This window comes from Daktulosphaira vitifoliae, unplaced genomic scaffold, assembly GCF_025091365.1.
Source record: "Daktulosphaira vitifoliae isolate Bord-2020 unplaced genomic scaffold, ASM2509136v1 Scaffold_1, whole genome shotgun sequence".
NCBI lineage: Eukaryota > Metazoa > Arthropoda > Insecta > Hemiptera > Phylloxeridae > Daktulosphaira > Daktulosphaira vitifoliae.
Window position 1 is genome coordinate 80328169 of NW_026099572.1, and position 13277 is coordinate 80341445.

General features: G+C 24.6%; 2 protein-coding genes across 2 annotated transcripts; both read left to right on the forward strand.

Annotated features, from left to right (window-relative positions):
* On the forward strand, positions 1-9242 carry LOC126899787 (solute carrier family 35 member F6-like). The gene is made up of 8 exons (XM_050674986.1): positions 1-351; positions 1198-1345; positions 1562-1712; positions 2307-2492; positions 2670-2780; positions 5301-5459; positions 5538-5692; positions 8897-9242. Exons 1-8 carry the CDS (start codon positions 278-280, stop codon positions 8954-8956), a joined length of 1044 nt encoding a protein of 347 aa, XP_050530943.1. The 5' UTR covers positions 1-277; the 3' UTR covers positions 8957-9242.
* Positions 9243-9878: 636 nt separating this feature from the next.
* Positions 9879-12172, forward strand: LOC126899760 (reticulon-4-interacting protein 1 homolog, mitochondrial). Its single transcript, XM_050674942.1, has 5 exons — positions 9879-10291; positions 10346-10572; positions 10640-10837; positions 10931-11043; positions 11592-12172. Exons 1-5 carry the CDS (start codon positions 9955-9957, stop codon positions 12019-12021), a joined length of 1305 nt encoding a protein of 434 aa, XP_050530899.1. The 5' UTR covers positions 9879-9954; the 3' UTR covers positions 12022-12172.
* Positions 12173-13277: the final 1105 nt, after the last annotated feature.

The window sequence follows — 13277 nt, forward strand, 5'->3', positions numbered from 1 at the left end:
AGATTAGGCACTCGCACTTCTGTTTTTTTTTACAGAAGTCGTAATGTATGATTATACTTTGGCTTAATTCTCTTGGCTTCGTAATATATTGTCGCCAGTGTAAGATAAGCATTCATATCTACACAATAAACACTTCAATTTTTTTGCAAAATATACCTTAGAAGATTTTTATTAATAACTGATCATTCATTTTTTTTTTAATTTAACATAAAGTACATATCTTTGCTATTTAACTATTTTAATTATTTTGCTTTATTAGAAAAAAATAATAATAACTATGTATTCTTCGTATGAAATTTTTCTCGTTGTCGGATTAATCGTGTCTGGGTCTATAAATACAATAAGTGTCAAGTAAGATTTTTGATCATATTACTTTTTATTATATTGCTTACAAATTATTATTTTTTTATAATATCAAAAGAAAAACATTTGCCTTTTTTTACAATATGTTAGAGTAAATACGATAAGGCTGCAAAGGTTGATGTTTGATACACTAAACAAAAATGAACTTTGAAGCACAAGGCCTTTGTGTTGATATCAAAAAATTAGAATACTATAAATAACATTGAAAAATATTTTACTATTCTCTTATCAACATCATAATTGATCTTTTAATTTGAGGATGATTTTTTAAATAAAAATGCTAGTCTAGAAAAAAATTGGGATGGCCTTTTTTTATAGAAGTTTTTTTATTTTTGTATTCATTAATAATATTTTCATAGTCTATAAAAATTTTCATTTTTTATTATTTGCAAATGATTTAAAAATTGACTTTTGTGTATCTTCAATTAACGATAGTTATACAAATAGAAATAAATATTTTTCGATTGGTGACAAAAATATCGTATATTTCTGAATGTTTCAAAATGTTACTCAATGATTTTCTACAAGTTAAGCGTACCAATAGAATTTGTTTATTCTACAAATAATAATTTGCTTGAATCAGTTTTGCACATTAAACATTTTGGTTTAACATTAATATTTAAGGATATATAGCCTTTATAATATTTTTCAGAAAAGTAAAAAAATGAGATTCGAGAAAACTGACCCTGTTCTTAGTTACACATTATGATTGTAAAACTAAATTATATATAACATAGTAAAATGTGGTTTCAAAATCAAATTTGTTTATTTTTGTAGCTCTCGGTGTTTAAAAATGTAATTTTTAGAGTATAATTTTTTCTTACCTAATTTTAGATGGGCAGATACCATGGAGGCTCCTGGAAGAGATGGAACTATTCGGAAATTTCATCACCCTTTTGTTCAGTCATTAAGCATGTTTCTTGGAGAATTTTTATGTCTGATATTTTTTAAACTGGCTTTATTATATTATGTAAAAAAGAAGGTATGTTGGAACTTATTTCGTAAGCTTTATAAGATTTCAAAAGAATTTTTACTCCTAAATTTCAAATTTTTTTTTTTAGATTTCTACATAAAAATACCAAGAGGTATCTTAGATTTATGCAATTTAAATGTCATTAATATATCTATTTACGTTTATATTAAAATAGAATATTTGTTATTTATGCCATTATATCTTTATAAATATAATATTTTTCAGCGTTCCACCGAAGATAGAACAATCATTACAGGAAATCAAAATTTCAACCCATTTATTCTCTTTTTCCCAGCTATGTGTGATATGATTTCTACAACAGTTATGTACATTGGTCTTAACTTCACATATGCATCTAGTTTTCAAATGTTAAGAGGTTAGAACCTATATAAATGTATATGTTGTAAAAATATTTTTATTATAACTCATTGTGCTTTGAATGTAATTAATTGGTCAAATTGGCCTATTAATTATATTGTATCTACATATCGTTTACAACAGTTATAGACCCGTATGTGTGTCAATAAATATTTAACAAGTACTTGAAATTTAAACTAAAATCAACAGTTTTATTATAATTTATATTTAAGATGAATTTTTTAATATATAATTATAATTTGTGTCTTATTATATAATTAAAATTAAAACTATATTAAAAATATTTAACTCAAAAATTACTAATAAATCGCGGATACGTATTTTGAAAACAATGTTACCATTATAAACACATACAGAATGAAAATGGTAATTTTTGTGGCTTTTTGAATTAAATATTTTTTATGTTTTTTAGTTTTAAATTAATATTTTTAATATAGTTTTAATTTTAAATATATCAGATTGCTATATGTAATGCTTAATAAATTTCTGAACTTACTAAACAATTATATTTATTTATAATCAAATATTATAAAAAAATTTAGTATAATATGTATATGACTTTTTAATAAACATTTTTTATTCGTTTAAACAGGAGGTGTTATCATATTTACTGCATTACTTTCCAAAGTATATCTGAAACGAAATTTAACTATTCGACATTGGCTAGGCATATTTATAATTATTATTGGACTAGCTACAGTTGGTACATCGGATTTATTACTATCACAGCAAAAATCGGAAAGTAATAGTTCATACACCACTGAAGCAATAATAACTGGTAAATTAAATATTATGATAATTTAATTATTATTATTAATTTTAAAAATAATTTATTTTTAAACTAGATAAAATAGTTAGTTTACGAAAATACATATGATTTTATTATAAATTTCCTAAAAGAAACTATTTTTGAGTTTTAGATGAATGTTATATGAGTTTTTTTACTGTATAATAGGCGATGTATTGATATTTGTTGCTCAAATAATAACTGCAGCTCAAATGGTATACGAAGAAAAATATGTTGTTTCTCATGATATTCCATCATTGCAAGTTGTCGGCTGGGAAGGTATTAAAAAAAATGTTTTTTTTTTCAAAAATTCATTAAAAAATCATAGATGTCCACATGATGCCAAAGTAAACAAGTTACCCCTTGATTTTCTACATGGTTATTTTCCATAATCATTGTGTATAATATATATTTTTTTAATTCAAAGTAAAAAATTATATGCTCATTAAATTATATTAGATAGACAGTATTAAGTGCATTATTATTATATAATGTTATTATATAAAAAAAAGGAATTATTCATAAATAAAATGCATAGAATAGTTAAGTCATAATATTGATTTGATAGTACCTCTTATCAATCAATTATTTTATTCTTTTATTAAAAGTATACAAATAATTTTTTTCATAATTATCTAATAGAGTTATATAGGTGTTTAGTAAATAAGGAAACAGGATTCTATTGTCTCATTGTTTATATTAATTGAACCGTTTCCTTGTTGAACACTATGTATTTTTTCAAGTAATGAATTAAAAAAGAACATTTCAAAATGAAATACTTTTTATTAATTAAATTAATAGAGGCCATTAATTATATATATATATAATACATAAAAGTCCTAAATAGTCTTAATTCATAATTTTTTTACTGTGAGGCTTAAAAATAACATTTTTAGGGTGCTTATTATATTTTACATCTGCCCAAAAAAAGTTTTACGAATTCTTACACGAGGATTTGACATCTTTTATCAATTTTAATCCAATATTTGAAATTTTTATTATATTCAAATCATATTTTTTATAATTTATATCAAATTTAATAATTAATAAACAATTTTTTATACAGAGTGTTAGTATAATCAATGTCACGAGTAGTAAAGTGATAATTAGTAGGATCTAAAAATAGCGAAATCAAAAACTAAAATTTCTTATATTTATAATTGGGATTTTTCCAGTTTTATCATTTCAAATTTTATTTAAATAAAAAATAAATTTTGCCACGGTATTTCTCACAAAATCCTCATACAATTTGAGTGTCACTCAATTTTTTTGTAAATTTCACGCCCTCTCCTGATCTTTGTGTTCTAAGTTGGAAAAAATTTTCACTTTAGTGTGATCCATCAATATGTATTAAAATTTTACTGAGAGTGTTTTGATGTAGTTTATTTTTAGTTTAAACGATTACACAACGAGAAAACCCGGGAAATAAAACAATCACAAGATTGAAATGAATATTTTGAGCTGATTATTTTAAACTTTATTACAATAGGATAGTTAGAAATAATTATTTCGATGTAATCGGTACACTACTCTTTCCCTAAATTGATCACTAATGAGAATATGGTACATCACTGAGCTTGTTAATATTTATTTAAATCTTCGAAAAATACTGTTCACTATTAAATAATCACTAATTAAATTGCAAAAAATACTGGATACCTTTTAAAATATAGCTTATTTTTTTATGCAATAAAAATGCATAATTTGCAATATTGACGAATAATCTGTATTAAAATCCTGGGTTATGTATTTTATTTTATTTAAAAATTTCTTATAAAGGCAATACACTGACTTTCATGAATATTATATAATTTGTTTGACATAGAATAAAGTTCATAAGACATAAGAAAGTAAACTTATTTAAATTTTTTTGCTGTTTTAAAGTCGAAAAGTAATTTTTAAATTCGAGTTAGCTTAAATTGCTAATTTTATCATGTGACAAAAGCGATGAACAGTTGTCGAATCGGTAACACTTATGTCTTTCATGCTATAAGGGTACGAGGTTCGCATCCGCCTATGGCCATTAATATTTTACATTTTTTTTGAGTTAGAAAATATTTTAAATCATTTGATTTTTATCTCATTTAGATTCAATAACTTCAATAAATATCAAGGATCCCATCATTATAGTCTCCCCTCGTGAGAAGAAATTTCTTATTCATGTTAATATTATTTTACTATGTAGTTTTTTTCGTGGCTACGATTTATTTTGCCAACCCTCACTAGACCTACTTTTTTCAACGATACGTCAAATGATTACAATTCGTATTTAGTTTAAGTTATTAGATATTATAAGATTAAGGAGAGGGCGTGAAATTTACAAAAAAATTGAGTGACACTCAAATTGTATGAGGATTTTGTGGGAAATACCGTGGCGAAGTTTATTTTTTATTTAAACAAAATTTGAAATGATAAAACTGGAAAAACCCCAATTTTAAAGATAAGAAATTTTAGTTTTTGATTTCGCTATTTTTAGAACCTACTAATTATCACTTTACTACTCATGACATTGATTATACTAATACCCTGTAATTAAAAATATGTTTTAATGTTATATAATAAAATGATTGTAACTTGATAAGTATTTGTCCTAAAATTATAATCGACTCATAAAAATTATTTGTAAAAAAATTAACTAAAGACTCCGGTAATTCCCTATAACACTGGATCTATAAAAAGGACAGCAAACCAAATATTTAAAAAATTATATTTACCCCTCTCATTAAAAATATCTGAGGACGCCCTTGTAAAAAATCATTTCTATTACAAGATTTAACAAATAAATAATTAAAATTCCAGGTGTATTTGGATTTGTCATAATGAGTATACTTTTAGTACCTTTTTACTATATTAATGTTGGACCACCTTTAGCAAGTAATTCTAGTGGGTCTCTTGAAGATTTTCCAGACGCTATAGTGCAAATTATGAGTAACGGATTCTTATTTATTGCATTGATTGGTAATGAGATATTTTATTTTACTAGAAATAATACTCAAATTAATCTTAGAAATAATTTATTTAATTATTTAAATTTAGGTAATATACTAAGTATTGCTTATTTTAACTTTGTGGGAATAAGCGTTACCAAAGAAATTTCAGCTACGACAAGAATGGTATTAGACTCTGTTCGTACATTTTTCATTTGGACATTTTCATTGGTTGTAGGATGGCAAGCATTTCACTTTCTCCAAGTACGATTCTATCTTGTTTTGTAGTATTAATCTACGTCGATAAATGTATTAATAAACATTATTCTGGTGGTCATATATGATCTTTATAATAATGTTCATTAATTTTTTGGTTTTTTTATTTAAAAAATCTAGATCTATTTATTAGCCAGGGCCAAAAAAATTTGGTCTGCACTTTCGATTTTTTTTTTTTTAGTGATAATCTAGTAAAACTAGGAAAACTTAGCCCATCTACCTCGAGAACACAAGGTAGGTGAAATTAATAAATCAGAGACAAAAAGCGACAACGTTATAGGAGAGGTGGAAAGTTTTAAGTATTTAGAATCAATTATGCAGAAGTACGGTGGTATCGATGAGGATGGAAGACCCAGGATTAAGTGCGAATGGGTGAAGTGTAAAGAAACGTCTGGTGTGTTATGCGATAAGAGATAGAAGAGAGGAATGACTAAAAAAATAGTATAAGAAACAAATATATAAAAGGGAGTAGAGGTGTGTTCACGTCAATTGGGAATAAGATAAAGAAAATAGACTTGAAGATTTGGTCATGTTATGATGACAGAGGATTCGGAAGCTGTAAGAGCAGTTACAAAAATGAATATTGAAGGAATAAGAGGTAGAGGAAAATCAGAAAAGAGATGAAAGGATGTTATTGAATGTCATATGAGGATGACTGATGCAAACGTTTAGGATAAGGGTAGCCGATCCTAATTAGTTAGGATCAAGACGAAGAAAAAGAAGAAAATTTATTTATATAACATACATGGGCAATTCGCCCTTTTGTAGATAATATATCATATTTGTTAAAATACTCTATCAACTCAATCCTAAATATTACAATTTTTGACAAGGAAAAACTGTATTTTATTCTTTTAAGTATTGGATGAGACATAATTATAAAATCAACCTATGATTTCTCTGAACAAAATTTTTTTTTGTTTTTCCTTTTTCCTTCCTTCTTTAACTGTTTTTTTAAATTATAAAATCATGATTTAAAAAAATAAAAAGGGTACCCTTTTTATTTTTTTTACCTTAAATTAGTGTCTTTAAAGGGACGGTATCCTATCTCATAGACCTCACAGACCCCGTAAGACCAAACATAAATAGTGTGGGAGATAGGTGTGGAAGGCTCAATATAATATTTTATACAGGGTGTTCAGTAAGTCAGGAAACGGGTTTCTATTGTTCTCATTGTTACAAACAATTCATTGAGAACAATAGAAACCCGTTTCCTGACTTACTGAACACCCTGTATAGAATTTCCATTGAGTATTTTAGCTTCGTATCGAAGCTGAGAAGGTATTAATTTTACTATGATGTGGTTTTTTTTTTTTTTTTTGTGTCTGTTACTACTTTTTCTCAGCTCTCATCGAACCGCTTTTTTCCAACGATTTTTCAAAGGATCACAAATCGTATCTAGTCGAAGACATTACCCTCAAAAATTGAAAAAATTTCCCTCGTTCCCCGTAAATGGGGGAAACCTCCACAAAAATTACAAATTTAAAAAACGCTAATTTTTTCAATTTTTTTTACTTAAAACTGCCATAACTTTTTCAAAAATGAACAAATCAATAAAAATTTTTTTTTATAGATGCTTGAAGTCATTACCTATCATTTGGTATATGTTTTTTATTAATTTAAAGGGTCAGATTTATGCCCACGGGGGGTGTTTCAAAATAACAACTTTTTCAACTTAACTTTTGAATTTGTTCCGGAAATACTGACACTTTTATTTATACCTTAAATAAAATCTTATGTAATATACTTTATTATGAAAAAATGTTGGAAATTATTTTGTCACAAATCGTATCTTGTCGAAGACATTACCCTCAAAAATTGAAAAATTTCCCTCGTTCTCCGTAAATGGGGGAAATCTCCAAAAAAATTACAAATTTAAAAATCGCTAATTTTTTCACTTTTTTTACTTAAAACTGCCATAACTTTTTCAAAAATGAACAAAACAATAAAATTTTTTTATAGATGCATTATGTTTTTACCTATCATTTGATAGGTAAAGAAAAAAAAATTTATATATTTTTATCCCAACCTGCTCACAAGAAGGGATTCAAAATGACAACTTTTTCACAAAAAATTAACTATTTCAATTTATCTTTTGAAAGTGTTCTGAAATATTGACACTTTTATATATATCTTAAATTAAAGCTGATGTAATATACTTTATTATGGAAAAAAAATATTTCAGACTTTATTTTGTCTTCACGGTGTAAATAGACATCAAATTTAATAAAATAAATACCATTTTAAATACTTTTTTATATTTTTAGCTTTATAACACTATAACTTTTCGAAAAAAGTATGGATCAATACAATTTTTTTATGATAAATAATATTTATATACCTTTTTAATTTGACATATTTTTTTTTAAATCGGACTAATTCTCTTAATACAGTGGTTCAAAACTTTAAAATGCATATAGAAAGTAGAACTTTTTCAACTTTTTTTTTTTTAAGTATTGCATTATGACCTTCAACTTTTATATTCGTTTGCCCATAAAAGTAATAACTACTTTATAATTTTTTATAATTTCTCCGTTAAAATTACAGTAGTACATTATTAAATATCAATTTCATACTTTATTTAATTGCTAAAATAAATATTTATTCATTTATTACACTTATAAATCATAAAACTTATAATCAGGATATAAATAAAGAATTAAAAGATAATGTTCCTTTTAGAATAATCTAACAAATTTTTTTTTTTTAATTAAAGATTATCTAAAGATTTGCATTAAAGCGTTTTTTATGATAGTGATTTTAATCACTGTCAGATATCATCTATACTAGACCCAAATATGCTACGTCCCCACTGTGCCGTGACCCCACTGTTCTGGGTTTTTTAATTGTGTATTAAACCCAACAAAACTTTGATTTTTTAAAACTTCATCCATGTTAGTGATTAATATTTTTATAATATAATTCAAAGTTGAATTTTATGATAAATTATAACTTTTAGACTTTTTTTTACTTTAAATCCTACCCATATTACAACCAAAATTAAATTGTTTTGGAGTACATAACCTAAATATTTCGAGTTATTTTATGAGGTTGTAGTTTTACATGTCTTCTATTATAAATAAAATGTTGCATCTTAGAACGAATATTATAAAAAANCATGTCTTCTATTATAAATAAAATGTTGCATCTTAGAACGAATATTATTAAAAAATAACTTTTTGTTTATTTTAGCCTGTTGGATTCATAATACTATTTGTCGGAATGTGTACCTACAACAACTTCCTTATATGAAAATTAAAAAACAATGTTTAATAACTTGAAATATTCAACTACACTAAAGTTATATAAAATATGTATAGTATCAAGTTTCTCTATGCTATTCTTTTTTTTGACAAATCATGGTGAAATATTTGTGTCAATTAATTTATGTACCATGAATTTTAATAATATTTAATTTGAAATTATATTTATTAAAAAAACTACTAATTCTGTAATTAGTTAGTTTGTAACCTGTAATTGCAATAATAGTTAGACAAATTTAATAAAAACTAGTATGTATTTTTACTGTAAAAAATAATTATTGAACAATGTATTAATTAGGCTTAATCTTTGTGATAATGTTATTTTAAGATAAATTTAATATTTATTTAATTCTGGATAATAAAAAGTTTGTGTATCATTTCAGAGTTATTTAAATCTTTAAATATTAGATAAACTTTGAAAAACTATGAAATCAAAATTTTTCAAATGCTATTACATTATAATATACAAGTTAAAATTATTCTTGTAATAATTGAATTAGATAGTTCACATTTTTTTATTTAATTAATGGGTTTTCTACTTGTTATATTGTACTGTCAAAAATACAGCATAATTTACGACATTATCTATTTTTGGCAAAATTTTTAGGTACATTATTTTCAAAAAATTATTCGTTAATAATATTTTTTTTTAACAAAAGACTAACTAGTACTAGGAAAATATCTACTTATAAGTTCCTTTGTTTGTTTTATCAGACTTAGTGACAAGAATATATTTTATTATTTACTTTTAGTAAATTCATTTTATCATTTAAAAATAAACAATTCAAAGATCAGAAACAAGGGGGATAATTCGTCTTCATCAATAAAATGTTCTTATCTACAATATGAGAGTAAATATGATAAAATGATAACATATTCTGTAATAGTTTACGATAGTTATATCAGGCCAAGAAGGGGAAACTAATTATATGTGAGAAAAATAATGATAATTCCACTGATTGTATTATATTGTAAAAACCTAGTATTATGTCTAATTCTATACCGATTCGTTTAGTTGTATATCCATTATTGCGTAACCTTTCACATTTAGAGCATAGAGTTACTAGCACACAATATCGACAGTTTTCATTAACAAATAATATGGCAGTTACTGCAGATTTGACATATGCTCCTGTACTCGATGATCAAACAATTAGTGCATCTTGGTCACCTAAAATGATCGCATGGCAGCTTCATTCTTATGGAAACTTAGATGATTTGTTACTTACCAGTAATGCACGTTCTCCAGTCATGACAGGCGCAAAAGATGTAATTGTACGTGTTAAAGCATCATCAATTAATCCACTTGATGTTATGATGACTGGTAATTTATTTATTTATTTTTTGTATTCCTTTGAAACAACTTAAATTTTTATAGAGGGTTATGGTCAAGTTATTCTGGGTACCATTCGTCAAGCTCAACAAAAATCATTACACAAACCTGTAGAATTTCCTTTAACTCTGGGTAGAGATTTTACAGGAGAAATTGTTGCTAAAGGACCAAGTGTTACAAATAATTATAACATCGGAGATATAGTCATGGGTGTGGTTCCTCCTTTCCAGCAAGGTTGCCATGCTGAATATGTCTCAGTCCCAGAAAGTCTTGTAAGTAAAGAAGTAAATAACTATGTTATTACAATTATATTATTTAATAAATTTTATTGTGATATAGATCGCTAAAAAACCTGTACATATGTCATATGAAGAAGCAGCTGGGTTATTATATACAGGACTAACTGTATATAGCGCATTAAAAGTTGCAGGTGGTTTATACATTTTGGATGCTGCTAGTAAAAATGTTTTAGTAATTGGAGGATCTGGAGGAGTAGGAAATTGTGCTATACAGTTGCTAAAATCTTGGGGTTCTAAGGTTTATTATATTTCTATTAATTTTTATCTATTTATCTTTAAATAAAACAACTAACTCAATTTAATTTATTTATTGATAATTAAAATATTAAAGGTTACTACTACATGTAATACTGACGCTATCAAAATTGTGGAGAAACTTGGACCAGATAATATTGTTGATTATAATTCTAGTGATATGAGACAAAAATTGGAAGAATTTGGAAAGTAAGTACTATAATAATTATAGTACTTACTAAAATTATTTTAGTGAACACTATTGTACATTGTTTTGAAGTAATATTATTGTAACAAAAAGTAAAATTAGCTATACTATTAAATTTTTATAAAATACTGACAAAGAACACAATGTGGTAGAATCCATACATTATCAGCTTCACATTGTAGCTAATGACATCTTAATTAAAAACATTTATTCAACTTTAATTTTCATAACATCTTAAATAAAAATTTATTTTTTATTTTTTTTATTAATATTGTTATTTTATTCAATTCTTTAAGAAGTAGCTTTAATTTAGTTTTAAATATTTTCAAAATTAGCTACACAAACATAATTTTATGAAAAATAATTATAATCAACGAGTTAATTTAATGTAATTGAATTCTACCATCGTTAACATAATTTATATTATTGTAAGATAGTTGCTGTAAGTTCATAAATATTGGTTTAATAATTATAATTAATAAACCATTACTCTATTAATTATAATTGATAAAATACTGATTCTATTTGTATAAATTTTTACTTATTTTAGGTATGACATTATATTGGACGCAGCAGGAATACCGTATGAAGACATCAGTGTTTATACAACTCTTTTAAAAGGTTGGACCTGTAGTTGTTTCATTACCTTAAGAAGTCCAATTTTAAAGAATACAGATTCTTATGGATTGTTGGGTGGAATGCTAAAAAATGCTTATGATCTAGTTGTACCAAATATTTTATCTGGAGCAGTATTCAAAGGTTCTACTATTCGATGGGGTACTTTTATGCCTCTTGAAGGAGGTGTTAGAGAATTAGCAAAATTAGCTGAAGAAAAGAAAATAACTGTTCCTATAGACACAGTTTATAAATTTATGGATTTTAAAGAAGCATATAATAAAGTTAATGAAGGGCATCTCAGGGGTAAAGTAATTGTAACTTATGACCAAGAAGGCTTAGATACAGCTAGATTATCTAATTAAATTAATTTAATATTGTTGTTTATTGTTTTACTATTATGGTTAGTTGTGTTAACTTTTTTCTTTTTAAAACTGTTGTTTTATATTAATTTTATCTTGTTTATTTTATAATATATTATTTTTTATGATAAATTAAATACATCTTTTGAACTCAGTTTGCATATTAGTACAAATTTATTTTCAAATACTTCTTAGAAGTATTATTACATTATTTAAAGTCATGGATAGAAATGTTGCAGGGGAATTTGTAAGAAATTTGTCTCAATTTAATGAATTCATATGAGTAATTCACAATTTTTACTCATTATTTTTTTTTTTAATATTGAGTACAATTTTACAGACTTAAATAATAATATTTTTGAATTGTAAATAATTTTAATAATTGTTATTCAAATTATTAATAGTTATTATGAACTCAAGAAATGTCTTATAATAAAAATAGTCATATCCCCATTTCATCTTCAATTTATATTTTTAAATACTAATAAATTCCTAAGTAATAGTCTAAGTTGTTATAAACCAGTAATTTTTTTAATTAAATCATTATCTAATAATTAACTAATTAAATAATATTTAATATATCTACCGAATACTTGTTGTATTTTACCATTTAAATATATAAAGTTGATATTGTACTAAGGTATAAAGGATAAATCAAGAAACATGTGTAACAAAAAAACTCAAAAAGAAATATTACCAAAATAATTTTTATTTTGTAAACAATTAAGTGATTAACCTGTTCTATAACCTATTAACCTATTAATATGGTAAATCAAATTATTTATTATCAAAATAGTAATAAATTATACTATTTTATAATTATAATTACAATGTTCTGAAATCAGTTAAATTGATTATTTTATTTTTTAAACATTTATTATAATTATTAGGAAATATGAAATAATATTTAATTTCTAATACCTTCCTTTCTTTTATGAGATTATTACTTGCTAGAAAAAAATGTTTTATTATTCTATAATAAATTTGTACTCATGTTCAATTTTCAAAATTTTTCAAGTTGTAATCAATTTTGTTTTTTACAACATATGTTATGGAACTTAGTATTTTATAAAATTATATGTAATTTCTCTAAAACTATTTGAAGTATATGTCTATGTCAATACCGACAAAATCATGGCAAGTGGGGTATTTGTACCGAAATCCGCGCATTTTGTAATCCTCCACAGTTGGTGTTTTGATTTCTGGAAGGATACACATAAGAAAAATTTTTAATACCCCTTCTATATGAAAAAATAATA